The 27,922-nt window shown below is 57.2% G+C and overlaps 1 protein-coding gene across 2 annotated transcripts; it reads left to right on the forward strand.

The window, feature by feature from the left end:
* The first annotated feature begins 1,851 nt into the window (after positions 1-1,851).
* On the forward strand, positions 1,852-27,856 carry ASIC1 (acid sensing ion channel subunit 1). Of its 2 annotated transcripts, XM_040988659.1 has the most exons (12): positions 1,852-1,915; positions 2,774-3,151; positions 3,703-3,898; positions 24,192-24,342; positions 24,902-25,029; positions 25,261-25,411; positions 25,688-25,744; positions 26,130-26,283; positions 26,615-26,706; positions 26,999-27,078; positions 27,176-27,280; positions 27,399-27,856. In XM_040988659.1, exons 2-12 carry the CDS (start codon positions 2,790-2,792, stop codon positions 27,501-27,503), a joined length of 1,581 nt encoding a protein of 526 aa, XP_040844593.1. In that variant the 5' UTR covers positions 1,852-1,915; positions 2,774-2,789; the 3' UTR covers positions 27,504-27,856. The 2 variants fall into 2 exon arrangements, with proteins under 2 accessions (XP_040844593.1, XP_040844583.1); XM_040988649.1 differs by lacking the exons at positions 1,852-1,915; positions 2,774-3,151; positions 3,703-3,898 and adding an exon at positions 21,689-22,369 and having other exon boundaries at positions 27,399-27,503.
* The last annotated feature ends 66 nt before the right edge of the window (positions 27,857-27,922 follow it).

The raw sequence follows: 27,922 nt of genomic DNA on the forward strand, positions 1-27,922 counted from the left end.
GCAATATTCGCATCATTTAGCTAAGGATTTGCTCCTGCTCCTGACCCACCTGGTTCCTGCCTCCCCAGCCTCCCGATGCTGCCTGTCGGCCTCCAGCAGCCCTCGCCTGCCTCCACTCCCCTCATCACCTCTCCTCCGCCCCCGCTGCTCCTTCAGTAACTCCCAGGTGACTGAAGCAATTTGCAGCCATTTGAAGAGGCTCCACGTGTCACTCAGCCTGGCAGTGTGGGGAGGTGGGGAAATCTCAGATGCTCCAAGACGCTCCTCCGCCCCTCGCCCCTCAGAGAACGTCAGGAATCCAAGGGTCAGGCCCGGGGTCGGGTACTCGTGCTCAGGTCCCCTTTGGAGACCCTCCCTGGCAGATGCCCACTCCTAAACGCCCCCAGAGATGCTGATGTGTCTGGGAGTGTGCTGCCACCCAGCGGCTGCCCGGACACGCAGCCTGGCCGCACTGCCTGGTGCTGCTGGACAGCTCCCCGGCCGGACCGTCCCCGGGGCCGCTCAGACCTCCTTCCAGCTCTCTTCTTCCCGGCTTCTTGCCAACCCGTCGCCACTGTCTTTCCTCCAAACTTAGCCAACTTCCCTCCTCTACGGTATCCCCTTCTCACGGGAGGCTTTTTTTTCCTTCCAGTTTAAAGCCTTGGACCCCTGACCCTGGGTATGAGCCGCTAGTCTTCCCTCTCCCACCCTGGACAGGGCCAACCCAGCCAGTCAGTGGAAGCCAAAAGCAGCTAGGGATGCAATTCTTGCACCTCAGAGCTCATCCTCTGACACCGTCAGACCTCGACAGCCGCTAAGAGGCCCTAATGAGTATCAGCAAATTAACAACTTCCCCTTGATTGTGGCTTCTGTGTTAATTGGACAAGGAGCCCCCCTCCCCTGCCCCGCCTCTCCAAGAAGAGGGAAGAAAGGAAGCGAGAGCTGCAGAAGCAGCCCCCAGGCCTGGGCTCAGGGCACAGGCTTCTCCGGCCCCTTCCGCTCTCCTCCCCTCACTTCTGTCTCCCATTTCTGTTGCGGCAGAGATGGCATTGAGGGGCTGCGCCCAGACCCGGCCGGCCGGGGCTGTGCGCGCCCACATGCGTGCATGTGTGTACGCGGCACAGCACTTAAAGGTGCTGAGCAGCAGTGCGCGCCTGTGGGTCGGGCCCTTGGATGCGTGGGCGGCCGTGGCGGGAGGGGGGTGTGTGGTTGAGAGGGGCGGTGCAGCGCCGGCCTGCGTGTGTGCCTGTGTGTCCGCACAGCAAGTGCTCGAATCAGCCAAGTGTGACTCCGAGCCCGCGTGTGTGTGTGTGTGTGTGTGTGTGTGTGCGCGCGCGCGCGTGTGCCGCCAGAGAAGCAGCAGCAAGAGGCGGGAGCATCGATCCGAAGGAGCCAGCGCGGGGAGGGACGCGGGGCAGACGCCCTCCCTCCTGTGCGCACCAGGCGCACACACACACACACACGCACACCCGCGCCAGCCGCCGGGCCTCGCAGCAGGCAGCCGGCTCCGAAGCCAGCCCGCGCCGACCCTCGGTGCCGCTTCCCCGGGCCGGGCCCGGCCCGGAGCCGCCCTCGCAGACACTCGCGGGCTCGCGCGCGCGCACCCGCGCCCCGCCCGCCACCGCCGCCGGCCGGACGGACGATGGATCCCTGCAGATCCCGGGGTTGAGAGCTCCGCGCCGCGCGCCGCGCGCCCAGCCCGGGCCGAGCGAGCCGAGGCCAGTGGGCCCGCGGGCGCGCGCAGGCGGCAGGCGGGTGCACCGGAGCCGAGCGGGTCGGGCGGGCCGCTCCCTGCAGGGCTCTGCGCGGAGAGCCGCGGCGGCCGCGGGCTCGGGCTCCGGGCCATGAGCCCCTCGGCCGCTCGGCGCTGAGCCCGCCCCCGGCCCGCGCCCAGGACGTGCCGCCGGCTGTCGGCTTCCTGAAGCTTCCCCCTCAGGTGGGTTTCCGATCCCCTCCCCCTCCCGGGGCCGCAGGGGACTCCCCAGCGGCGCCCGCACTCAGCTCGTGCTGCCCCGGCGGCTAGGTGGCCGAGGAAAGGGCGGGGGCCGCGCGGGGAGTCGGACTGCGACGAGAAGCTGGACCGGGGTTGAGGGGGTAGGGGGTGCGCCCGGGGTGGGGACAGCTCATTGTCATAGTGAGCCGCGCCCCCCGCCCCGTGCATCTACCTCGGGCAGCCCGGCACCCCCTACCCAAGCGTGCACACACACACACACACACACACACACACAGCCTGCGCCTGTGGGAACTGGGGACACCGCAGGTGAGGACCAGGCTGCACCCCTCTACAGCGCATCAGCCTCCTTGGGGTGCTGGCCCGGGTAGTTGAGGAATTGAGACCTGGTTCCTGGGGATCTGTGACCCGGGTTCAGCCCACCTGGGGGAGTATGGGTCTTTAGGAGGGGAGCGTTCCTGTCCCCACAATGACCCCACATCTGGAGGGAACTCCCATGCCTGCTTGTGGGAGCACTGGGATTTCCCCGGCACCTTAGCAGGGCTGTGCCTCAGGTCTTTGCTGGCCTGGGAAGCATCCGCCTCCCACTCCCAGGAAGGGGTTGGGGGGAGCATTCTCTCGGCCTGAGCCAACACACACCAGCACCCCAGCGCCTCTGTCTCTAGAAGCCTCAGGCCTGGGAGGGTCCCTGGGGTAGCCACTTCCTGGCTGGCACACCTGGCAAGTCTGCCCCCCTCAGAAGCAATGGTGTCTGAAAGTGGAGGGTTCTGCTGCTGTGTGCATACCATCGGAGGGGCCCTCTGTGCACTAGCAGCTCAGGACAGACCTCTCTCCCCATGCCAGGATCCCCTGGGCAAGGATGGAACTGAAGGCAGAGGAAGAGGAGGTGGGTGGCGTCCAGCCGGTGAGCATCCAGGCCTTTGCCAGCAGCTCCACTCTGCACGGCCTGGCCCACATCTTCTCCTACGAGCGGCTGTCTCTGAAGCGGGCACTGTGGGCCCTGTGCTTCCTGGGCTCCCTGGCCGTGCTGCTGTGCGTGTGCACGGAGCGTGTACAATACTATTTCCACTACCACCACGTCACCAAGCTCGACGAGGTGGCCGCCTCCCAGCTCACGTTCCCCGCCGTCACGCTGTGCAACCTGAACGAGTTCCGCTTTAGCCAAGTCTCGAAGAACGACCTATACCACGCTGGGGAGCTGCTGGCCCTGCTCAACAACAGGTGTGTACCCCGCCCCTCCACTCACCGCACCCAAGCATTGCAGGTGGGGTGCCCGCTTCCCTTACCCGCCACAGAGCCCCACCAGGCCAGGCCTGCCCTCCAGTTGCACACCATCACCCCTGCCAACTCGCTGTTTGCGGAAGGCACATCGGTGTAACTGCCGAACAGGCGCCCTTGGAGACATGGGTCTCTGATCCCAGTGTGATCCAAAACAGCTTCCCCCATCTTGTGCATGTGGCAAGCTGTGTCCTCCCTCCTGACACAGTGTCTTGATCTGGCTTGGGGGACGGGGACAGAGCGTGAAAGCCAAAGAGCTTGGGCCTTGGTATTCCTGCCCCCTTGGACCCTTATCTCAGCCATGTGCCCACGGGCCGCTGCTGCAGCTGCTTCTGCTTTCTCTGACCCCGCGTGGCAGGCCCAGCTCCTTGCTTGCCTGCCCAGGCCTGGCTCCCACGGCTGGAGGCTGCCCCGTGCAGGTTGGGGATGGCGGGGAGAAGGACCATGGGTGATTGTGCTGACCCGTGTACCGCTCACCCCACCGGGAACTCCAGATATGAGATACCGGACACCCAGGTGGCGGATGAGAAACAGCTGGAGGTCCTGCAGGACAGGGCCAACTTCCGCAGCTTCAAGCCCAAGCCCTTCAACATGCGCGAGTTTTATGACCGGGCTGGACACGACATCCGAGACATGCTGCTCTCCTGCCACTTCCGGGGGGAGGTGTGCAGCGCTGAAGACTTCAAGGTGGTGAGTGAGCCCCTCTGCTGGAGGATGGGGTTCTGCCCCCACCCCAGCCAGGCTGTCCCCCCAGCCCAGGGCTTGTTATTCTAGGAGAGGAAGTGGTGTGTCCTGGCAGGAGGGGACTTTGTTCTGTGGTCTGGGAGCACAACTGCGCTGGGTAAAGGCGTGAGCCTGAGCCTCACCTCCAGGATGGCAGGAAAAGGAACAGATCACCCATGCACACCATCACCTAGGCATCACGTGTGGCCTGGCTTGTCCCCATCACCTAGTCTTACACCTGCTGGGTCACAGGTGTCAGAGTTGGGAGTCGTGGAGGGTCATATACCACCCTGTGGTTCAAAGTGAGATCTGGGTGCCTGTGAATCTTATAATGGAGATGCCCCCACAAACGCTCATGCCCCAAGTATGCCTGCTGCAGAGGTGGCCACAGAGGTGCCGGCTGCTCCCGGCTTGGGCACACAGATGCCGATGGGAATGAACTGGACAGGTATTAGAAGGAGACCCCAGGAGCTGGAGAGCTTTGTGTAACAGCAACAGGAGGCTGGCACTCGCAACTTCAGACCGCTCCTAGGTTCCCCTGCTTGCCTCACTGTGAATAACCACACGGATCCCTCCAGAGGGGTAACTTGCCCGTACCACTGACTGGCTAGTGAGAGGTTCCGGATGAAAACGCGGATCTTGTTGGATCCCAAAGCCCTGAGCTCTTTTTGTTACTTCGCTGACTCAGGAGTGACTGTGCCTACTTCCTGTGCTAGATTTCTCTGTTAAACCCCACTTGCTTCTTTCCCCTGTTCAGATCCCTCCGTTTTGTACCTGCCCGCTTGCACTAAGGGAAAGGATGGTGTGTGTTTGTGTGGAAGTGTTTAGAGCCAGCACTATACTCCCCGTTTGCTGCAGAGGTTACACGAGACTTTGCAACCTCTTTAGGCCGTGCTGTGCAGATCAGCTTCCTGAGCTGTTGCCAGCCCTGCTGGGGACAGGTTACGGGACCATGCCAACAATAGTGGAGCTGTGGGTACAGGTGGACGAGAAAGCCAGAGCCCTCCCTGTGCAACACACTGGGCACACAGGCAGGAGGGACACCTGTTAGTGCTGGGTGGGGGGTGGGGAGAGTGCTCCGCTAAGCCCGGGAAGGTGTGACGTTGGGGTGCAATGGTCCATAGAAGGGGACCGTTCTAGGCCGTCTCGTGGAGCTGTGCTCGGAGTACAAGCTCCCAGAGCGATCTGAATTTCTCCTTTTGCTGGGAGGAGAGACACAGGCCAGCCCCTTGCAGCCCCAGCTGTGGCACTTTTCGATTGTTCCTTGTCAAGGAAAACCAGATTTGGTTGCTTCTCGGTTTATATCAGACATGATCTGGCTGGATCCGAAGCCCCAGCCTCTTTCTCCCTCACCTCCTCTGCTGCTGACCTGCTTGCCAGTCCTTTCTGGGTCAAGAAGCCTGGCATTTTTGTCCCCAGGGATGAGCCCACCGACACAGGAGTCTGGCTGAGGCCGGGTCTGACACCTGCCTGGGTGGGAGGAGGACTCTGCATCCCGAAGGGGCTCACACGTGCCCTGCTGCCCAGCTGAGCCCTGGCTTGCCCCTCCTGCTTTGCTGATTTGACACCCATCTCTCCACCCTCGCCACTTTCTGCTAGGCCCAGAAGTGTGTTGGGGGTGTAGATCTACTCCCAGCAGATGTGGCACTGACCAAAAGCATCTGTCTGTAGGGTCAGAGCTTAGGAGAGAGCATCTTGGCACATCTTGCAGCCCCCAGGGTAAGGTTCTGAACTGGGGGTAGGGGGGTTGTCCAGGCCCTTGCTCAAAATGTTTGCCAAAGAGAGTGTGCTTGTGGACCTTGCTTCCAGATGTTCAAGTGTGATAGGGGTTTCACTCTGACAGCCCAAGTAAGACCCTTGCTACTGGGGGTGCCTGGGGAAGAGAGGAAGAGGGCTCTTCCGCTATGAGAATACACAATGCCAGCCCAGGGAATGGAGTGGTGGGCATAGCAATGAGTGGCCTGGGCCATCTTGGGTGTGTCCGAGTCTGCCTGGAGTGTGGGGATATGTGTGAGGAAGGTTTGGGGATCCTTTAGGCATAGAGGGGCAGAGGGTCCCATGGGGAGCGTCCCCATGGCAGTGTGGTGGGGTGAGCCACTAAATGCCCCTCCTCTCCTGAGGCCACTTCCTTTCCTTCCTGGTGGGGGTCTTGGTTGCCAGGGCAACAGCCTCAGAGTCTGCAGTCTCCGGCCCCACCTTGAGCCAGCCAGGCCGAGGCAGGACAGGGGTTCTGTGCTGGGGAGCTGGGAGGTGCAGCTGCCTGCTGGTGTCTGGGCAGGCGCTAGGGAAGTGAGCACAGTCGCAGCTGGTGCCAGCCTCCAGCTGCCCCTTATCTGTCCCTGGCAGTGGGAGCAGCGATGCGGCTGGAATGTTGAGCAGCACCAACGGGAGGGGGCTGGCAGATGGTGGCCCAGTGCCCCCTGTGCCCCCCCACTCCTCCAGCTGAGATCCAGAGCCTGGGGGAGAGGCAGGAATTTGTTTTTGGACCTAAGTGAGAAGGAAAAGGAGGGCAGACAAAGGGGATTCTGGTGTGTGTGTGTGTGTGTGTGTGTGTGTGTGTGTGTGTGTGTGTGTGTTGGGGGAAGGGAGATAGTCAGTTTATCCTAGGAAGAACTGGAACTGGAGGCCAGGTATCCTTGGGGACCCACAGGAATCCCCTGGGCACCCTGGAGTGGGGATTCCTCTCCCCTAGAGATGAGGGGGAAATCTGTCAAGGCTCCACAGGGGACAGGATTCTCCTGGGGGACTCAGGGAGTTGAGAGGGGACTCTAAGGGACTCCGAGTGGAGACAGAGAGGGCTTCTGAAGGCCAGCAGAGCCAAGGACTACGGCCCAGACAGCCAGGACCGTGCTTTTTCTCCCCAGTGTCCCTTCCTCTCACCGGCTCAGGCCCAGAGGCCCAAGGGAGGGCTGGGCCGGTGAAGTATAGGGGTTACTAGGAGGTGGTGCAGGAAGGCTGGGCAGACTGCTGTGTAGAGGGAGGAAGACGGGCCACAGGAGGTCCACCTGGAAGCCTGGAGATTGAATGCGGGTTGGGACAGCCCAGACTACAGGGGGAAGGAAGGGGCTGCAACGCAGGGCACTCCTCTCCTGGGAGCTCACGACTACATTCCCCTGCCCACTTTGTCCTCCCTGGGAGGTGCTGGAGTACCACAGATGGGACAGGAGCCAGCTTCAGGGGGCCAAGAAACAGATCTCGATTTGGGGACCCTCTTCTCCTTTCCCCTCCCAGACAGCCTTCGGGGAACTGGGTGTCCTCCTTCCCTCCTCTCTCCTCCTCCCTCCGCTTGGCTCCCAAGCCTGCCATCCTCTGAGTGGCTGTGCTGAGCTAATTGATCTCCTGGCTGTTGGGTAAAGTGATAGGGAATTGATGGAAGTAATGAGGTGCCCCTGGGGGCAGCGCGGGAAGTGGAGGCCTGGGGGAGGAGCCGTGCCCAGCCTGGGACCTCTCTCTCTCTCTGCCAGCCTAGCCTGGTGAGCCTGTCATTGCAACCCCAGTGTAGGCGAGGCATGTCCTCCGAAGGGGCTAGGGGCTTGCTTCTTCCAACTTTGCAGGAAGCAGTTATGGTGCTGGAAGTGGTGGTGAGAGAGGAAGGCTGGAGGCTGGGATGAGAAGCTGGTTCCGACAGGCTTAAGCTCCGTCTGTTTGCTCTGTTGATGGCAGAGGCAGAGCCACGGCCGAGCGCTGGGGGTAAGGGCATTGTGGTAGACCATGGACCCTGACCCACCCCTCAGGGAGCGTGGACTGAGGAAGGAGAGCAGACGGGAGCCAGCTCAGCTGCCCGGCCAAAGCTATGGAGACAGCCCCTTGGCTCCTGCAAGGCAAAACTGTACCCCTGCCAGCAGCTGTTCCCCTCCACCCCAACAACTTTCCCTATGTAGATGTCTGGGGTGGCCACTCCAAGAGCCTCTGCCATCTGGCTCAGTCCCTTTCTGTGAGGGTAGAGGCAGAGCCGGGAAGGGACACGACCAGCAAAGGGAGATGGTGTGGCCCCAGGGGGCTGGGCTCTAAGGGGGTGGGGCAGGTCTCCACTTCTAGGCTGCAGGGTTTTTTTTTGTCGGTAGGTGGCCTCTCCCTCAGCCCCCAGGAGACAGAGCTATCCATCTGGGGCCTCGGAGGCCCAGTCCACAGCGACCCACGTAGAGTGAAGTCCCCTTAAGAAGCTGCAAGGACAGACCCTGCAGGCCCCGGCTCTCAGAGGTCAGCTTGGGAGGCAAGGAGAGCACGCTGTGATTGTTCTGCACCCTGGAAGGGAACCCTTTTGACCCTCTCCTCTGCAACCCTCCCTGTGGCCGCCGTGCTGGCCGCTCGGGCGGCTTAGTGTTGTGTGTCTGTAATTGGTGTGGTGCGTCTGCATGCCAGGCTGAGCACAGCCCCCGGGAGAGGCTGGTGCAGCGGCCCTGACCATGGACAGCAGCCAGCCAGCCAGCCGTGCTCACGGCCCCTGTGCCCCAAGTGTGCAGGCACACGTGTGCACATCGCTGTGCGCGTCTGGGGGAGAAGGTGGATGTGGTGGGCTTGTGGGCTGGCACGTATGGCCACCCTCCGCGTGGGCTGTGGGGCTGTGAGGAGAGGGCTGTTTGTGCGGACAAGGCTGGGGTGCAGCAGAATTAACTGTTACAGTGCTCCGCACTTCACAAACTCCTCCTGCTTTCACTCATCTCCCCTCGTGATTCTAAGGTGTAGAAGACATTCGTCTGCACGGGAGAGGTGAGGAGAGGAAGCTCTGGGGTGGCAGGTGGCTTGCCTGAGACCACACAGTCGATAACTGAGGACACCTTACTGCAGGTTTTCTCTCTCTCTCTCTTTTTATAAGAGAGAAGAGAGCCCCCATTTGCCAATTTCTTCCCGCAAATGTCTTTTTAAAGAAAAAAAAAAAACACCTTATTTTTACTTATTTGAAAAGTACAGTTAGGGCCGGCATTGTGGCGTAGCAGGTAGAGCTGCTGTCTGCATCCCATATGGCGCCAGTTCAAGTCCCAGCTGCTCCATTTCCAATTTAGCTCCTTGGGCCCTGTACTTACGTGGGAGACCCAGAAGAAGCTCCTGGCTCCTGGTTTTGGATTGGCTCAGTTCTGGCCGTTGTAGCCATTTGAGGAGTGAGCCAGTGCATGGAAGAACTCTTTCTTTGTCTCTCCATCTCTCTCTGTAACTTTGCCTTTCAAGTAAATAAATGAAGCAGGAGGGAGGGAGGGAGGGAAGAAGGAAGGAAGGAAGGAAGGAAGGAAGGAAGGAAGGAAGGAAGGAAGGAAGGAAGGAAGGAAGGAAGGAAGGAAGGAAGAAAGAAAGAAAGAAAGAAAGAAAGAAAGAAAGAAAGAAAGAAAGAAAGAAGGAAAGAAAGAAAGAGGGAGGGAGGAAGGAAGGAAGAAGAGAAATTATATGCAGTTACAGGGATCTGTTATCTGCTGTCTACTGGTTCATTCTCCAAGTAGCTGTAAGACTAGGGCTCGCCGGGATAAGTCAGGAACCAGGGGCTTCCTCTTGGTCTTCCACATAGCTGCAGGGGCCCTTAGACTTGGACCATCTTCATTACCTTCCTAAGCTTATTAGCAGTGAGCTGGATTGGAAATGGGGCAGCTGCGATTGAGTTGGTGCTCATATGGGATGGCAGCATCTCAGGCTTAACTTATTATGCCACAATGCCAGCCCCTACTCCCCAAATGTCTGCCAAGGCCAGGGACTGGGACCTCAATTCAGGCCTCCCATGGCCAGGACCCAAGTACACCAGCCATCACAGCTGCCTCCCGGGGTGTAATCATTAGCAGGAAGCTGGAGTCAGGAGCCAAGGCTGGGACTCGAGCTCCAAGGTTCCACTGTGGGACACAGTCTGTCAGCTGCCAGGCCAAACACCTGCCCCTGAAGGCAGCTCTTCTAAGACCAGGTTCCTGTGAAAGGGTTGTTGCACGAGGGTGCTTTGGCTCCCCAGCTGCTGCTCTGTGATGAGGCAGGAAGGGAGGGGTAGGGTGCTGAGAAGTCCCTTTCCTCTGCACCATCTGCAAGTCTCAACCCTGGATGAACCCGCCTCTGGCTTTCCCCGGGAGCAGCACTTGGAGCAGCCGGGCTCCACAGAGGAAGTCGCACACCGGGCGTGTGGTGTCATGTTTGGCTCATACTCAACATCCTTCAGCTGACCAGTAGCACTGCCTGGCAGCCCCTGTGTGTGCTCCTCATCAACCTGTTCTCCCCAGTGATCACTGCAAATGTCCCCGCTCAGTCCAACAGCAACCCTTTTGGTCCCTTTCTCAGCCGTTGGGTGGCAACCTCACTTACCGTCTCACCCACAACAGAGCAGCCTCAGACGAGGGCTCCCTCCTCTGCTGCCAGCCTGGAGAGAGCAGCATACCAGGGTGGAAGTCTCAGCCTCCTCTTGCCATCAATCCGTTCCTGCGTTTTTAGGAACCGTGTCTTGCCAGTTCTGCCTCCCTGGGGTCCGTCGGCATGGAAACGTGCTGGAAACCCTCCCACCTGAACACACACAGGTACTATGACCACTTCCGTTTTGGGGGGACATCTCATTGTCTCCGTTTCCTAAACTTGAACTCTCTCTTTTGGGAGAAAAAGAGAGAGAATGAAGTCCACTCCCCAAATGCCCATATACCCTAGGGCCGGCCAGAAGGCTGGATGGGGAACGGGTCTCCCATGGGAATGTCAGGAACCCAATCGCATGAGCCATCACTTGCCTCCTCCCAGGGTGTGCATTAGTAGGAAGCAGAGCTGGAATTTGAACCCTGGCATCCCAGCATGGCATGTGGGCATCCCAAGGTGTGTCTTAACCACCCTGTGGTTAATGCGTGTCTTCACCACCATGCCAAACACTCACTTTTTAACTCACTTTCTGATCTGCTCCAGGATGCCTTCTCTCCCTACCCCAGCCCTCTTCCTAAATGGTTCCAACTGGAGGCATCAGTGACGTTCACATGGTCCAGCCCAGCAGGCATTTGTTATGCTTGGCATCTCAGTATCATTCAAGATAGTTAACTGTCTATTTCCACACTATTCTCTCCTGACAGTCACCTTCCCTAATTTCCCTCTGAGTTGTGGCCACTTCTCCGTTCACCTGTGCATTCTCTTCTAGTTGGCCAATCTGTGTCAACATTATTCAAAGTTCAGTCACAAGATTCGCTTTCTTTCTGTTTTTTAAATTACAAAGTCAGATATACAGAGAGGAGGAAAGACAGAGAGGAAGATCTTCCATCCGATGATTCACTCCCCAAGTGACTACAACAGCTGATGCTGCGCCGATCCAAAGCCAGGAGCCAGGAACCTCTTTCCAGGTCTCCCACGCAGGTGCAGGGTCCCAAGGCTTTGGGCCGTCCTCGACTGCTTTCCCGCGCCACAGGCAAGGAGCTGGAAGGGAAGTGGAGCTGCCAGGACTAGAACCGGCGCCCATATGGGATACTGGCGCGTTCAAGGCGAGGACTTTAACCACTAGACCACACCGCCAGGCCCTGCTTTCTTAATTTTTAAAAAGTTTTTATTTGGAAAGCAGGGAAAGAAAAAGACACACAGAGAAAGAGAGGTCCCATTAATTGGTTCACTCCCCAGATGCCTGCAATGGCTGAAGTGAGAGACAGGAATTCAATCTACATCACGCGTGAAAGTGACAAACCCATTTGCTACCTTACCGGGTCTCACGGGGAGCTGAAATCAGGAGCCAGAACCAGAAACTGACCCCAGCTGCCATCATGTGAGATGAGGAGGAGTACAATTTAACAGTGTAGCTTGAAGGACGTTTTAAAAATTTTTATTTTTATTGGAAAGTCAGATTTACAGAGAGGAGGAGAGACAGAGAGGAAGATCTTCCATCCACTGATTCACTCTACAAGTATCCACGATGGCCGGTGCCGATTTGAAGCCAGGAGCCAGGAGCCAGAAGCTTCTTCTAGCTCTCGCATGCGGATGCAGCGTCCCCAAGTTTAGCCACTCTCTACTGTTTACCCAGACCACACACAGGGAGCTGGAAGGGAAGTGGAACAGTTGGGATACAAACCAGCACCGATATGGGATGCTGGCGTGTGCAAGACAAGGACTTCTAGGCTACCATGCCGGGCCCACTTGAAGGACTTTCTGAGGTTTATTTCTTTCTTTGAAGAACAGAATGGGGCCTGGCATGATAGTGCAGTAGTTAAAGTCCTGCACGCTCCAGGATCCCTTATGGTTGCCAGTTCTAATCCTGGTAGCCCTGTTTCCCATCCAGCTCCCTGCTTGTGGCCTGGGAAAGCAGTCTAGGATGACCCAAAACTTTGAGACCCTGTACCCACGTGGGAGACCTGGAAGAGCTCCTGGCTCCTGGCTTCAGATTGGCTCAGCTCCAGCCGTTGAGCTCGCTTGGGGAGTGAACCATCGGACGGAAGATCTTCCTCTCTGTCTCTCCTCCTCTCTGTATATCTGCCTTTCCAATAAAAATAAATAAATCTTAAAAAAAAAAAAAGGAACAGAATGATGGACACAGATTTGGCTGGAGAGATCTGGGCCAGATTGAAGCCAAAAGACAGAAACTCCATCCTGAATTCCGGCATGAGTGCAGGGGCCCAAGGACCATCCAGCTTCCCTAGGACATGAGCAAGGAGCCGGATCACAAGTGGAGCAGCCAGGACCTGAACTGGCACTGCTATAGTGGATGCGCAGTGTTGCTCTGCCCCCAAAACTGGCCCCTGCTTGAGGAATGTTTACACTGGTGTATCATATTAATATTTTGAGTATTACATTAGTATCTACTTACATGGTATAAAACATTTCTGGAACTATAGGAAGCTCCTCGAGGCCCTGTTGTCATGGATACTATCCCACAAGAATTAGTCATTATTTGGGGTGGACAGTTAAAATGCAACTCAGGACACCCATAGCCCATATCACAGTGGCTGTGAGTCGCAGCTCTGCTTCCATTTCCTGCTAATGGGAGGCAGGGGACGGCCCAAGCACTCAGGTCACTGCCACCCATGTGGTGGCCCAGCTTCAGCCCAGAGGAGTGGACCATCAGATGGAAAATTCTCTCTCCCTTCCTTCCCCACTTTCAAACACTGCTTGGGCCACTCATATGCCATATTAGAGAGTTTGGGTTTGAATCCCAATGCTGCCTCCAATTCTAGATTCCTGCTAACATTTACCCTAGAAGGCAGCAGTGACGGCTCAGGTCCTCAGCTTGCTGCTAACCATGTGGGAGACTCAAACTGAGCTGCAGTCTTCATATGTCAGCCTGGCACAGCCCGGCTACTGCAGGCAGCTGGGAGTGAACAGGGTACAAAATATCTCTCTCTCACTCTCTCTCTCTAGGTGTGTGTGTGTGTGTGTGTTGTATGTATGTGTGTATACATATATACACATATATGTATGGCATATATACACATATATGTGTCTTTCAAGTAAAATGAAAAAATATATGAAAAGAGCTAGCCATAGATAACTGTTGCTGATTCTGGAACTTCCTCCGTTCAGGATAGGCTCTTTTTTATGTCCTTTTTGTTTGTTTTAAAAGGTGAGGAGGTCACAGGTGCATGTGGGTATATTCTGGGGTAGAGTGCATTGGGAGGGGAAAGATGAGAAAAGGACATGTTTCTGCCTTGTTTTCTGGATCCAGGAGCAGAGAGAGCTCGCCCTTCTGCATTGCCAGTCTTCATGTGATCTTAGAAGGGGAGTTCTTGCATGATACTGCCTCGGTTTCTTAGTGATGGGAAATATGTCCTGAGGGAGGCATCACTGACTGATAGATAAGTGGGTGGGATTTATAAAGAGCAGGGAAAGTGTGGTTTCCAGCTCGTGACCCTAAGCTATCTACCTGCCCGTGCCATTTCATTTCGTCCCTCTCTCAAAGATTTCCAGCCTTTAATCTTAGTGTTGCTGAAGAGTGTAGATCCATCACATTTTCTGTAGTTACATCCTGTGCTGATTAGGGATGCAGGGTTTGCATACCCTGAGTTTGGTCTCATTTAATGGGTCATTCTCATGAGCCAGAAAACTTCCATTCAGTGCTCATGGCATCACTCTGAGATGTTGCTGGCTTCTTTGCACAGGAGTAGGCAGTGTAGGTGGTCTAATCATGCAACATGTGAGCCAAGGCCAGATCACACATTCACAGGATCTGGTTCCTGAGATAAGAGGTCCTGACATGTCTGAGGCCAACATGAGATTAAAGGATGTGCCACTTGCCAGTGCCAAAATCCATTGATGGGCTTGCCCACACAGCAGGTACCTTGGCCTGGCCCAGGGAGCCTGGAGTGTCAGTTCTTTAGGCCCTCTGTCCAACCTGTCTCCAACCCTGACTCTCACACACCATCAAATGCTATGGTTTGGCCTGGGGAGGCCCATGGTGCTGGCTCCCTTGGGCCACCCCTGCTGCGCTCCCTCCCAGCCTCAGCACTTGTGAGCCCCAGCAGGTGCAGCAGCTTGGCCCAGGAAGGCCTGTGGCTGCAGCTCTGCCCACCTCCAAAGCCCTCTGTGGGCCCTGACAAGCAGAAGACAGTGGTCCACTAACCCTCCCCAACTCCACTTGCAGATTTTTTATAAAGATTTGTTTACTTTTATTGGATTGGCAGTTTTACAGAGACATAGAGAAGATCTTCCATCCACTGGTTCATTCCCTAAATAGCCACAATGACTGGAACTAAGCTGATCTAAAGCTAGGAGCCAGGAGCTTCCTCAAGGTCTCCCAGTCTCCTATACAGATGCGGGAACCCAAAGCTTTGGGCCATTCTCCACTGCTTTCCCAGGCCACAAGCAGGAAGCTGGATGGAAAGTGGAGCAGCTGGGACATGAACTGGTGCCCATATGAGATCCTGGAGCATACAAGCAGAGGATTTAACCAGTTGAACCAGTGTCCTGGCACCTCCCCTTGCAGATTTAATGTTAAAGATTAGGTATTATACTGGCCCAGTTGTATGGTTAACACAGGATTACCATGAACTAAGCCAAGAATGCCAGCCAGCTACTGACTGCTTTTCTTCCAGCACGTACAAGGCATCCTAGGCAATTGCCTATAGTTGGGAGATGTCTGTCTTAAAACAAACAAACAAACAAACAAAACAGTGAAAAGATTTTTATTTGGGTGTCTGGCGGCGTGGCCTAGTGGCTAAAGTCCTTACCTTGAACACGCCGGGATCCCATATGGGCGCCGGTTCTAATCCCAGCAGCTCCTCCTCCTGTCCAGCTCCCTGCTTGTGGCCTGGGAAAGCAGTTGAGGATGGCCCAAGGCATTGGGACCCTGCACCCATGTGGGAGACCTGGAAGAAGCTCCTGGCTTCGGATCAGCTCAGCTCTGGCCGTTGTAGCCACTTGGGGAGTGAATCAGCGGGTGGAAGATCTTCCTCTCTGTCTCTCCTCATCTCTGTATATCCGCCTTTCCAATAAAAATAAATAAATCTTAAAAAAAAAAAGATTTTTATTTGATAGATTTGAAAGGTAGAGTTGGGGCATAGTAGACTAGCCCTCTGCCTGTGGCACCAATATCCCATACAGGCAGTGGTTCATGTCCCAGCTGTTCCACTTATTATTATTATTATTATTATTATTATTATTATTATTAATGGTGTTTACATAATTGATCTGGGTGGGAAGGATCGAGGGTCAGGGGAAAGTGGGCAAGACCATTGTTTCCAAAATTTCTTTTTCTTCCTCCCGTATCAGGGGAAGAGAGGAGACAAGTAGAGAAGCCACACCCAGCCTCCCAACAGCCCTAGTACCCAGGGATGGGGAACGGCCACTCAGTGTCAACCCAGGATCCCCAGTGTGGAGCATGCTCTGAGGGATCTGCTTAAGTGGTTTTGGTGTTTCTAAAATGCTGTTGATCTCACCAATCCAATGATAAGGAAATCCTTCCAAGGTCTATTGGCTGACATTGTCCACCTTCGAGTCTCCATTCACCCAGATATTTGCTGTCATTGCTTGGCTGGTGTGGTTGTCCAATTTGTTCTGCTCTCCTTCCTCTGCTATGGCGCCAGATGTCCTCCGCAGATCCCAGGGGGCTGCCATAGCCTCCATGTGCATCTTGGCATGCCATCCATTGCTCCGTCTTTTCCATTGAGAAGGCCCAGTTCTGACATTCACACGCTACAATCAGTCCACAGATCCTGCAGTTCTGCTCATGGTTGGAGTTCTGAGTCCAGAGGTTCAGCTGGGGGGGATTCCCAAGAAACTTCATCTGAAGTGATCCCAGACCTGACTCTTGTGTGTGCTTGCCAGTATGGGGTCTGGGTCAGTTCTGTCTCCGGCCCCCATCTCTTACACAAACCAATGGATTCCGCAACCCACAGCAAACCAGACCTTACGTACACCAGCGGGAACTGCAGCCTAGTCAGAGCAACCTCTAATAACTTCCCCTAGACCCGGCCCCAGCCCTGGTTCCTGTGCTTGCCAGTATTTTCGGAAGACTGGTCCAGTCTGTCCCACAGCCCGTTCAGCTCTCATATACAACAATGGGCATTGTAGCCCAGTTCAACCCACCTAACCCCACTATCCAGCCCGTTCTCATGCTGGCAGGTGTCACCACATGTCTAGCCAGGCCCACCACAGCCTTGTTTCTCATGCTCTCCAGTAAAGGGCTGCTTCCCTTCTAATCCTGCTGCCTCCTTAGAGACTGGAAAGGCAGAGGACCCAAGTCCTTGGGTCTGTGCACTTATGTAGCAGACCTGAAGGAAGCTCCTGGCTGCTGGCTTGGGGCTCAATTCCAGTCATTGTGGCCGTTTGGGAAGTAAGCCAGTGGATGGAAGATCTCTCTCTCTGTTCACATTTCAAAAAAAAAAAAAAAATCTCAAAGTGTAAAAAAGAAAGAAAGAGCTACAAAGAGAGAGGAAGAAGAGAGAGAAAGATCTTCCATCTTCTGGTTCATTACCTAGATGAGTACAACAGTCAGGTTTGTACATGCCCAAAACAAGGAACCAGAAAATGCATCCGGGTCTCCAACATGGGTGGAGAGTGCTTGGACCATCACCCCCCGCCTTCCCCAGTACCTTAGCAGGGAACTGCATTGGAAGAGCCAGGATTCAGGTGTGCACTCTGATGTGGTACGCTGGCCTTCCAAGCAGTGGCTTACCCTCTGCGCCCCAACACTGGCGGCAGCATCCATCAGCTTCTGTCTGTGTCCATGTCCCTGAGCCCTCGTCACGATGTGATAACAGCGTTTGGCTCCTCTTCAGTGCTGTGTAGTGTGGCGCCTGAATAAACCACGACTTACTCTCTCCTTTCTGTTGGGTTGCTGCTGGTTTTTGCCAAGCTGCCGTTGACGTTCTTGTCCATGTTTCTTGGTTGACATGTGCACCAGTTTTTCTTAGGTATATACCTAGGAGCTACGGTCATCTCACAGGGCACGAGTCGATTTAACTTTAATGGATATTGCCAAATCAGGCCTTTTTAACTTTCTGGGTTTTTTTTTTTTTTTTTAAGCTTTATATTCTCTTCTTGGGCAAGCTCATCTTCACTCATGACTTCAATTACCATCTTAAACACTGATAACTGCCAAATGTATGTTTCAGTCCAGCTCTGTCGTCTTAGCATCAGCTCAGGGGCCAATTTTCCACTTAGTGCCTCTTCTTGGATGTTCCCAAGGCTCTTCAAAACCAGACTGTGCAAAAGCAGACCCATCATCTCACCTTCCAAGCAAGTGCTTCACCGGCGCGTCTGATCTGAGCCAACCCCCTGCAGCCTGTCCTGCAAAGCAGACTTCTTCCCGGACACTCCGTCCCTGTTGCCTGTGTTTGCAGGCTCTGCCTGTGTTCTGTTTTCCCAGCCTGCTCTGAGTACTGCCCCCTACCCCGCACTCTCACCTTTGTCCCAACTTCCCAGGAGCCCCCCGGCTCCTCCACTCTGCAGCTGGAGTAACCTTTACAAAACACAGCTGATTGCTTGAAATTCTTCCGAGGACGGGTGGGGAATTCTCCAAGGCCGAATGAACTGGGGCCTGCCTACCTTTACCCACCCCAGTCACACCTGCCTCCATTCAGCTTTCCTGGCCCAGGACCTTCGAACACATTGTCTGGATTCCCACCCCATTTTTTTTTTTTTTTTTTTTACCCAATCACTCCTCGTTTTTTTTTTTTTTTTTTTTTTTGATGGTCTTTACCTAGTTGATTGGGACTCAAAGGGTCAAGGGCCAAGGGCTACAGGAAAGTGACTCAGACCATTGTTTCCACATTCTCTTCTTTCCTTCCTGTATCTAGAAGAAAGGGAGAAACAAAGGGAGAAGTTACACCCACCCCAGGGTCCCCGACTTGGGGCATGCTCCGAGGGCACTGCCCAAGTGGTTTCGATAGTTCAGCTGTTCTGAATTGCTCTGAATTACTGCTGACCTTGCCATTCTAAGCACGATGAAATCTCTCCAGAATCCGCTGGCTGACACAGTCCACCTTAGCGTCTCCACTTGCCCAGATTTTCACTGCCAACACTTGGCTGGGGTAGTTGATCCATTTGTTCTGTCCTTTGTTGTGGTAGCAGGTGTCCTCTGCAGGCTCGAATGTGTTACCATTGCTCCGTGTGCATCTGGATATGCTGTCCACTGTTCCGTCTGAATACTCCTCACTGATCTTTAAATTACAGCTCAAACGTTCCTTCTTCAGAACTTTCCCAGATTCTCCAGTTTGGTCAAGTTTCCTGTCATTTACAATCAAAGAACTATGATTTTTTTTTTTAAATGTACTATTTGTCATGCTTCAGAATCAAGTGCTGGCTTTGTGAGTTTTTACATTTTTAAAAATTCTCAGTATTTGAAAGGCAGAGACAGAAACAAGCACAACAACATTTTCTTTAAAAAAAAATTTTTTTGAAAGGCAGAGTTACAGAGAGAAGGAGAGACAGAGAGAAAGATCTTCCATCCCCAAGTGGCCGCAACGGCTGGAGCCAATCCAAAGCCAGGAAGCAGGAGCTTTATCCAGGTCTCCCACACAGGTGCAGGGTCCCAAGGCTTTGGGTCGTCCTCCGCTGCTTTCCCAGGCCACAAGCAGGGAGCTGGATGGGAAGTGGGGCTGCCAGGATTAGAACCGGTGCCCATATAGGAGGCTGGTACTGCAGCCTGAGGCTACACTATGGCACCTGCCCACAGCAAGATTTCTTGTCTGCTGGTTCACTCTCCAAATGGCCACGGCACTGGGGCTGGGCCCAGCCAAAGCAAGGGCCTAGAACCCCGTGCTGGTCTCCTATATGGCTAGCAAGGACCCAAGTACTCGAGCCATCATTTGCTACCTCTCAGGCAGGTTAACAGGAATCTGGTTAGGAGTGGAGAGCGTAGGACTTGAACCAGGCACCCTGATGAATTGTGGGCGTTCCAAGCAGCGACTGAACCACCATGCTGCCTCAGGTCCACTGCTGCTTTTGTGTTTTTTGAATTTTTTTAAAAAAAGATCATTTATTTACTCCTATGTGTTTGAAAAGTGAGTTTCAGAAAAAGCTCTCCCATCCACTGGCTGACTCTCCAAATGATCTGGGAGGGAGGATCTCCCACAAGGGTGCTTGAGCCATGCCAGTTGGCCTCCATGGTGTGCATTGGCAGGAAGCTGGCTGAGAAGCAGAGCTGGGATTTGATTCTAGCTATTATGGTGTAGGACAAATCCCAAGAGGCAGGGCCTGATCCTCTGCACCACATCCCGTGTGCCTACTTTGGTGATGCTGAAAATGCATGGCTGCTTCCTTCACAAGACACTGAGCTCAGGGAGCAGGATCCACGTCCGTTATTTAGTCATCTTAGGAGATGGGCGACCCAGTCGTTGTCCTAAGCTCCACGGACCTTGGACACCGTGGAGTGCTGTGGCTCATTCCTTACTAGTTGAATGGGCGTGAAGTTACTCATGGCAGCTTACTGCATTGGGTTGGTAAGGATCCCAGGGGGCTGGCCCTGGAAAAGCCTGAAACATTGCACAGATGTTGGGGTGGCTGGGATTCAGCAAGACAAAGCCGGTGACCACTCTGCTGCCACAGGCTGCTGAAGAAAAGTCCTGGGCAGGGCCAGATGTAGGCAAAAGTCCTGTCCTGGGGATGAGGAGGTGCCTTGGGCCCAGCCAGGGGAAAGAGCTCCCAGGCTGTACCACAAGTACTGTTCTCGGAAGCGGCTCCGCGTGCATGCACCCTTCCCTCTGCGGGGAGGAGAGGGGGGAGCCCCAAGGAAGCTTCCCATGCCTTCATGTCTTACCTTAGAGCCCTTATGGGTCTCCTGGTCTGTCCCCTGGATGGCGGAGGGGGGCTCCAACTGTGCCTGTGGAGGTGACACTGATCTTTTGGAGGGTCTAGGACCATGAGGTGGAATTCTCTAGAATTCTCTCTTCCTCTGGGGAACGCATGTGGTTGGGGAGCATCAAGGGGGTGAAGAGGGTGGCGGCCAGAAGTATCGCTGTTTCCAGTGTTGTAGGGCCCTGGAGGAGGGACAGAGCGGTCAGCAGGACTGAAGGGAGGCCACTGTTGAAGCCAGAAGGGAGAGGCTGGTCTGAGGGCAGTGGCAGCAGGCGGCTGGAGTGGCACTAGGCTGGGTCACTAGCACCCTTTTCTGCTGGGGCCTCGGTGTCCCTGGCAGTAAAGCAGAGGCCGAAGGTTCCCACCAGTCAGTAGAACCTGGCACCCCACCTCCCATCTTCTCACACCCCAAGGGCACCGAGGCCAATGCACAGGACCAGTTGAGGGAGGGAGAAAGCAGGTGGGCATAGCCTGCTGGGACCGTGGGTGGTTCAGGGTTAAAGTGCTGAGCCTCCATCTCCTCCCGCCCCCCTCGGTCACCTTCTCGGCCCTGGAGAGCTGGTTGGTGGCTCAAGTTCCTTCATCAGTGGCCTTGAGTCGTCAGAGCGCACAGAGGAGCCTCAGAGACCCAGGGGCCACGAATGGAGGGGACCCAGGACCATGAACGGAGGGGGCACTCAGTCCCTCAGGCTCCCAGCTGTGGAGGTGGGGTGCAAGACAGGAGGGAGGAGGGGGTGATGACCTGCCCGGAGTCCTTCCCCCCCCCCGCCCCCCCCCCCCCCCAATGCCTGGCGCCAGCAGAAATGAGGCTGTGGTCATTACAGATCTCTGCTAATGGAGCCTGGGCAGCCCCACAAGCCACAGACGGGGATGGGGGAGGGGCAGTGACCTCAGTGCGCTCTGAATGGGGAAGGGCAGTCAGGGAGGAGGTGCGGGGGGTGGGGGTGTAGGATGCGTTGGAGGAGCTTGGGCGGGGACGCGGGAATGACTGCTGGGAAATCGGAGTGTTCAACGAGCGTGTACATTGGAGTCAGGACAGTGATGGGGCTGAAACAGATCAAAGGAGTAAAGAACAGGGAGAGGATTCTGAGGGTGCAGGATGAGGGGTCAAGGGCAAGGTGCAAAGGTGGGGGAGTGGGCAGGCGAGAGGCCCAAGGGGACCTGGAATGAAGATGGGTAGGTACTCAGAGGGCTGTGCAGAGTGGAGGTGGGGAGAGGGAGTGAGTCTGTGTGTGCAGGAGGGGGCGGGGACTGTGGCTGGCTGAGGTCACTGCCACTGAACCGAAGCCGCCCCACCTGGGGAGGCTCGATGCAGAGCCCCAGCCCCAGGCTGCTCTCGGGGCTCCACTGTCCTACACAGAGGGGCTGCTGCAGGAAGCTGGCTGCCCGGGCCTCCTGCCCTGCTGCCGTGGTCCTTGCACACCGCTTGTCAATCAATCACCGCTGTCCTGCCTGGTGAGCGGGCCGGCCTCCTGGCCCCGCCCCGCCCCGCCCCTGCCGGCTGCCAGGAGGGACAGGAGGGACAGGAGGGACGCGAAAGGAGCCCCAGCAGACAGAGTGCCCGAGGCATCGCCGCTTCCCTCCTCCTGCCGGGAAGTCCCAGGAGAGAAGATGCCCCTACACATCTTCTGCTCTGTGACCTTTTCCTCTGGTGACGAGACCCCAGGGACCCTGAGCGACATTTGGGGTGCCCCCCCAAAGCAGCAGCAGCGGCAGCAGCGGCAGCAGCGGCGGGACAGCTCAGAATCAGAAGAGGAGGAAGAAGAGCAGGAAAGGGAGGCAGCGAGGACGGAAGGCAGAGAGGGGCATTCGCCCCTGGACTTGGTGGCTTTTGCCAATAGCTGCACCCTCCACGGCGCCAGCCACGTCTTTGTGGAGGGGGGTCCGGGACCCAGGCAGGTCCTGTGGGCAGTAGCCTTTGTCCTGGCCCTGGGTGCCTTCCTGTGCCAGGTAGGGGACCGCATTGCCTATTACCTCAGCTACCCCCACGTGACTCTGCTGGACGAAGTGGCCACCACGGAGCTGGCCTTCCCGGCCGTCACCTTCTGCAACACCAATGCCGTGCGGCTGTCTCAGCTCAGCTACCCTGACCTGCTCTACCTGGCCCCCATGCTGGGGCTGGATGAGAGTGATGACCCCGGGGTGCCCCTCGCTCCGCCCGGGCCTGAGGCCTTCTCGGGGGAGCCCTTTAACCTGCATCGCTTCTACAACCGCTCCTGCCACCGGCTGGAGGACATGCTGCTCTATTGCTCCTACCGAGGGGGGCCCTGTGGTCCCCACAACTTCTCAGCGGTGAGTGGGCGCCTCGCCATCTGCCACGGCGCTGTCCCCGGGGGCTGTGGCTGGTGGCCGCCGTCCCTCATTTCACCCCATAAGCCTGGAGTCCGTAGCTGGGACCGACATTCCAAGGGCCCTGCTGGTACTGCTTTTCCGGTGGAAACCAGTGTGTCCCAGTTGCAAGTGAGTTGCTTCCCTGAGGCCCTAGGTGTGTTTCCCTGAGCGACTGTCGCGCTTCCCCACGCCTCCCTGAGACCCGTGCTGTATTTGATGCTCACGCTGGGCTGAAGCTGGGGCTGGAGCCACCTGGTCTCTGGCCGTGCAGACAGAGGCCGGTGTGCACAGCCCCCATCTGCCCCTCCACCACCATGGCAGGGCCTGCTTTGCCTCCTGGCATGGTCTTGCTGTGCCTCTGCTGCGGGCTCCCTGCCCCCCATCCATTCTTCTTGCGCGCGCGCGCGTGTGTGTGTGTGTGTGTGTGTGTGTGTGTCTGTCTGTGTAAGGAAGAGTAACAGGTATCCTGTAAATGATGTCCCTTCCCGCCCACTGCAGCTTGACCTGCCAGCATCCCTGCAAGCCCTTCCTGGGAATGTCGGCTGCCCCCGGGTCCCCTCCTCTAGAGCGCTAAAGTCTTCTCTGCTGGGGGGCTTTGGTACTCATCCTCTCCCCAGTTCATCTTCCCATTCCGTCCCTACTGACGGCTCCTGCCCCTCCGGCCTGGGCACCAGGTCGTCCTGCCCCATTCCCCCATCTCAAAGCCACCCGCCTTCCCAACAGCGGAGGCTCCAGTGGACATCACTTCACTGGATGACTACAGACATTTGGGAATCTGGAAGTTTGCACCGCTGGAGCTCAGGGAATCCTGGTGGTAGAGGAAGGAAGGTGGGACAACGAAGGGGTCCCTGGTTCTTCCACGTGAAAGTAGAGCAGGCACTTCTCAACCCCAGCCACCAGGTGGCAGCACAGCCCACTGCGCTGCAGCCTGGCCTGCTGAGCTGGGGCAAGGTTGGGGCTCCCACGCCGCCTTCCCCGCCGGGCATCCCTGGCACCTGGTGTAGTGTGGCGTGGGTGCTGAGGACCCAGCAGCGTTCAGAGTCCTCTTTCTGCTTCCTCTCTGGGCCTCACCCACAAAATGGGACGAGGCACACCATGTTTTCTGGGGTGGCTTGGGGAGACCGGCTCCTTCTCTGAGTTGTGTTGGTTCTTAGCTTGTGAGTTGCTTTGTGGAAGCTGTCAGCATCCGGCAGTAGTAGGAACACTAGGGGAGGCTGTGGACAATGCTTGCAGGAATCGCCTTCCTCTTCTCCCGGCAGCTGTGGCCTCCAGGCTGAGAGGAGGCCCCACGTCTGGCAGTCAGAGGTCCTAGCAGGGGAAGCACCGTCACAGGTGGCCTCGTTGGAAGAACCTTACCACGGGCAGTGTTGTCAGGGCTGGGGGCAGCATTGAGGAGGCCAGGGGGCTGAGATGGCTAGCAGTGATGGGAGCCCTCCCTACAGGGTCCACATGCCTGAAACACACAGCCAGGGTTTCGAAAGAGTCATGGATGCTGGAGGACCAGCACCCCTGTGTCTCCCACCTCTTGCCTCCCGGCCCCTTGCTGACAGCTCTCATTGGTCAAAACCAAGCAGAAGCAGAAGCCCATCCCAGGGGCTGTGACACTCAGGGCATGTCCCTGCAGTCTCCATGCCGCCCTCCCCCCTCCGCCCACAGCAAATCAGCAAACCCCCAAAAGGAGGGACCCTGCACCCTGGAAGTGTTGAGATTCCTGAAGCTGGGAGCACCCTGGCTGGAAAGTGGGTGCGACAGGATGCTCAGGCTCTCCCCTCTGCCCCTGCAGGTCTTCACACGGTATGGAAAGTGCTACACCTTCAACTCGGGCCGGGATGGGCGGCCGCGGCTGAAGACCATGAAGGGCGGCACGGGCAACGGGCTGGAGATCATGCTGGACATCCAGCAGGATGAGTACCTGCCCGTGTGGGGCGAGACCGGTATGTGGCCTCTGCTCGGGGTCCCCTGGGGCAGGGCCTGGGCTCCCCCTTTCCACCCAGCACCTCGCCATCTACCTGACTTCGACACTGACAATCCCCTGGCTCTCCCCTCCCCCTCCCCATTCCTGGCTCAGTTACTCTCCAAGGTAACCAGCCATCCTTTTCCATCAGCGGCCGCCACTCACTCTATAAATAATCTCTCTCTTCTTGGGCTGCCTGCCTGCCTGGTCTCGGGGGGCCTTGGGCAGAGAGAGACGGGGGAGAAGGGAAAAGGAGAGAAATAGAGAGCACCTGACAGTGACTGTGAGCGAGAATTTTTGAAGTGCCCGGATAACCGGCACAAGCCAGATGCGGGCAGTGGTGTTTAGGATGCAGAGGCCGCTGCAGCTGCCTGAAGCCGCTCAACCCGGGAGGCGAGGGTGGGCTAGGATGGCCATGGACACCCCGCCTCCCGCAGTGTGCGCCGTGCTCACTCTCAGAAAAGCGGGGGGGGGGGGAGTGCCCTGGGATTAGGGAGTCAGAAGCCCCCTCCCCTCCCATGCACCCCTCATTCCCGTAGACGAGACGTCCTTCGAGGCAGGCATCAAAGTGCAGATCCATAGCCAAGATGAGCCCCCCTTCATTGACCAGCTGGGCTTTGGCGTGGCCCCAGGCTTCCAGACCTTCGTGGCCTGCCAGGAGCAGCGGGTGAGCGGCCATGGGGGGGCTGGTCCTGCCCGGGGTGGGGGGGATGGCTGGAGCAGCAGGTGGCAGTCATGGGAAGGGGGGTGACACGGGGTGGGCTAGGGCCTGTTGGAGTGCTGCCCATAACAGGTGTTCGGGGGGGGGAACCTGAGCTCTGTCCTCTCAGAAAAGTCCAGCAGAGCGATTTCGGGGAGAAGTCCCCACGCTTCCCCAGCTCCCCGGCTCTCCCGGCAGCTCATCTACCTGCCCCCACCCTGGGGCACCTGCAAAGCTGTTACCATGGACTCGGATTTCTTCGACTCCTACAGCATCACCGCCTGCCGCATTGACTGTGAGACGCGCTACCTGGTGGAGAACTGCAACTGCCGCATGGTGCACATGCCAGGTGGGCCCCCCCCCAGGCTCTGTATGCAGTTCTGAGCTCCTGCCCCCAGGTCCTAGTCCACTCTGCCCCTCAGCACTCCACCATGCCTCCTCGCACCAGCCTACACACCCCAGGTCTCTGTGACCTCATCTCCTGCCTGGAAGGGCTGCACCGTGTGGGTGGGTGACTGTGGGGCAGACCGAGGTGGGCTAGTCCTCCCTGCCCCCACCTGGGCATCACGGCATCGCCTGACCCCTTTCATCTCCAGCTTGCTCTGCTGTCCTTTCTCCCTCACAGGAGATGCCCCCTACTGTACCCCAGAGCAGTACAAGGAGTGTGCAGACCCTGCTCTGGGTGAGCACCCCTGTTCTGGAACATCCCAGCGGGGGTGGGAGGAGGGGAGTGGGCTGCAAGACCAAACTTCCAGAAGCTTCGAGTAACTCCTAGCTTGGGTTGCACTCTCCCACCTGCATCTGACTTCAAGCCTGAGGATGGCATCTTCAGAAGGGCCCCTGGGAGAGGAACAGAAGGGGTTGCATGGGTGGAGTTTTCACACCGTTTCCTGGGTGCCTCAACTGGTTGACCACAAGCCCTCTGAGGGAATGCCATGTAGGATTGAGGAAGCTCGCTGGGTGGGTACAGTGAGAAGGGAGCCCAGGGTTCCTGTGGCGAGGGCCAGGACGTGCATGTTGGGAGGGTGCCCCTTGGCACCTCTCACCCCCCCACTGGCTGGCCGCAGACTTCCTAGTGGAGAAGGACCAGGAGTACTGCGTGTGTGAGATGCCCTGCAACCTGACCCGCTACGGCAAGGAGCTGTCCATGGTCAAGATCCCCAGCAAGGCCTCGGCCAAGTACTTAGCCAAGAAATTCAACAAGTCTGAGCAGTACATAGGGTAAGGGTTCTGGCTGTGCAGGGCAGGGGTGGGAAGAAGATGAGGGAAGGGCTGAGACGCAGGTGGGCATCGGGGGAAGGCCAGGCACAGGCAGTTCCTCGGGCTCCTGTCCCGGGCCTCCTCCCCACTGCTGTGATGGGAACCTCCTTCCTTGCCTCACCTGTCACATTCGTCATCTCATGGAATCCTTGCTCAGACCACTGTCTGGGGCCTCTCCTCAGTCAGCATCCTGGACACCTGGGCCCGGGGCGGCTGAAGGGTCAGTGTGGTCCAGCTGGCCAGGGCAGAGCCGTGACCTGAACCTGGATTCCCTCCACTGACCCCCATGCAGGGAGAACATCTTGGTGCTGGACATTTTCTTTGAAGTCCTCAACTATGAGACCATTGAGCAGAAGAAAGCCTATGAGATCGCCGGGCTCCTGGGTGAGCTGCTGCAGGCATGGGCCCCTCCTCGTGCCAGGGGAATGCTGGGGCCCCCGGCAGCTCAATCAAGTGGATTGCCCACCTCTGCTCCCCCACCCCCAGGGCCTCTCCCCTAACCCGTGGGCTGGGTGCGAGGCGCCCTCTTCCTTTAAGCGAGGATGAACGGGAAAGGGTTCTCTTTTTTTCCCCTGAATTACACCTGCTCGTTTTAGAAGAGTTAGAGAACAAGAGCAGGATTCCACGGGGATCCAGCCGCTCCCCAGGGGCCCTGACCCCGCTGACCTCTCCACAGGTGACATTGGGGGCCAGATGGGGCTGTTCATTGGGGCCAGCATCCTCACCGTGCTGGAGCTCTTCGACTACGCCTACGAGGTGAGCAGGAGGCAGGGGCAGGGCCGGACGGGGCGCCGCGGTGGGGCCTCAAGGGGCAGGGCTCCACAGTAGCCACCCGGCCCCGCACCTGCCCCAGGTCATCAAACACAAGCTGTGCCGCAGAGGCAAGTGTCAGAAGGAGGCCAAGAGGGGCAGCGCGGACAAGGGCGTGGCGCTCAGCCTGGACGACGTCAAGAGACACGTGAGGGAGCGTGTGTGCTGGGGACACCCTCGGCCCCCCACAGTCCCCCAGGCCCTTGACTGACGCCGTCCTGGTAACCCTTACGCTAACCGGCCTGTGTCCTGTGTCCTTTCCCCAGAACCCGTGTGAGAGCCTCCGGGGCCACCCTGCCGGGATGACCTACGCTGCCAACATCCTACCTCACCACCCGGCTAGAGGCACCTTTGAGGACTTCACCTGCTGAGCCCCGCAGGCTGCTGCACCAAAGGCCTCAATGTGGAGGGCCAGGAGAGCAAGGGGGACCTTCTCCCCAGCCTCCGGGGGAGAGGGGGTGGCCCCAAGCCTGCCTGGGGCTCACCCCCACTCCTGGGCAAGCCCTTCCCTCCTGTGGTGGTGAGGAAGGAGTCCTCTTCCTGCCTCTACCCCATTCTTTTTACTTTTAACAAAACTAATCTAAGACAAACAAAGCCCCCTAAAGACAGAGAACGGGGCCGGGCCCCAGGCTGCCTCTCTCCGCTCCATGCTGCCTCCCCAGCTGCGGCCTTGATGCTCCGTCCGGGCCGTCTGTCATCTTGAGTGTCCACCTACATTCTGCTGCCGTCACTCACCAAAGCCTCCACCGCAGGGTGGAGAGGATCACCCCCAGGGGTCTGGGATTTGACC

This window comes from Ochotona curzoniae, unplaced genomic scaffold (assembly GCF_017591425.1).
Source record: "Ochotona curzoniae isolate NIBS_2020 unplaced genomic scaffold, NIBS_Ocur_1.0 contig_1014, whole genome shotgun sequence".
Lineage (NCBI taxonomy): Eukaryota > Metazoa > Chordata > Mammalia > Lagomorpha > Ochotonidae > Ochotona > Ochotona curzoniae.

Excerpts from the sequence above, each read along its gene's own strand:
- ASIC1 (XM_040988649.1), top strand. The coding sequence starts at position 21,689 with ATGCCCCTACACATCTTCTGCTCTGTGACCTTTTCCTCTGGTGACGAG. Across the intron at positions 24,343-24,901 it reads GCCCGTGTGGGGCGAGACCG|ACGAGACGTCCTTCGAGGCA; the intron begins GTATGTGGCCTC and ends TCATTCCCGTAG. Across the intron at positions 26,284-26,614 it reads AAGTCTGAGCAGTACATAGG|GGAGAACATCTTGGTGCTGG; the intron begins GTAAGGGTTCTG and ends ACCCCCATGCAG.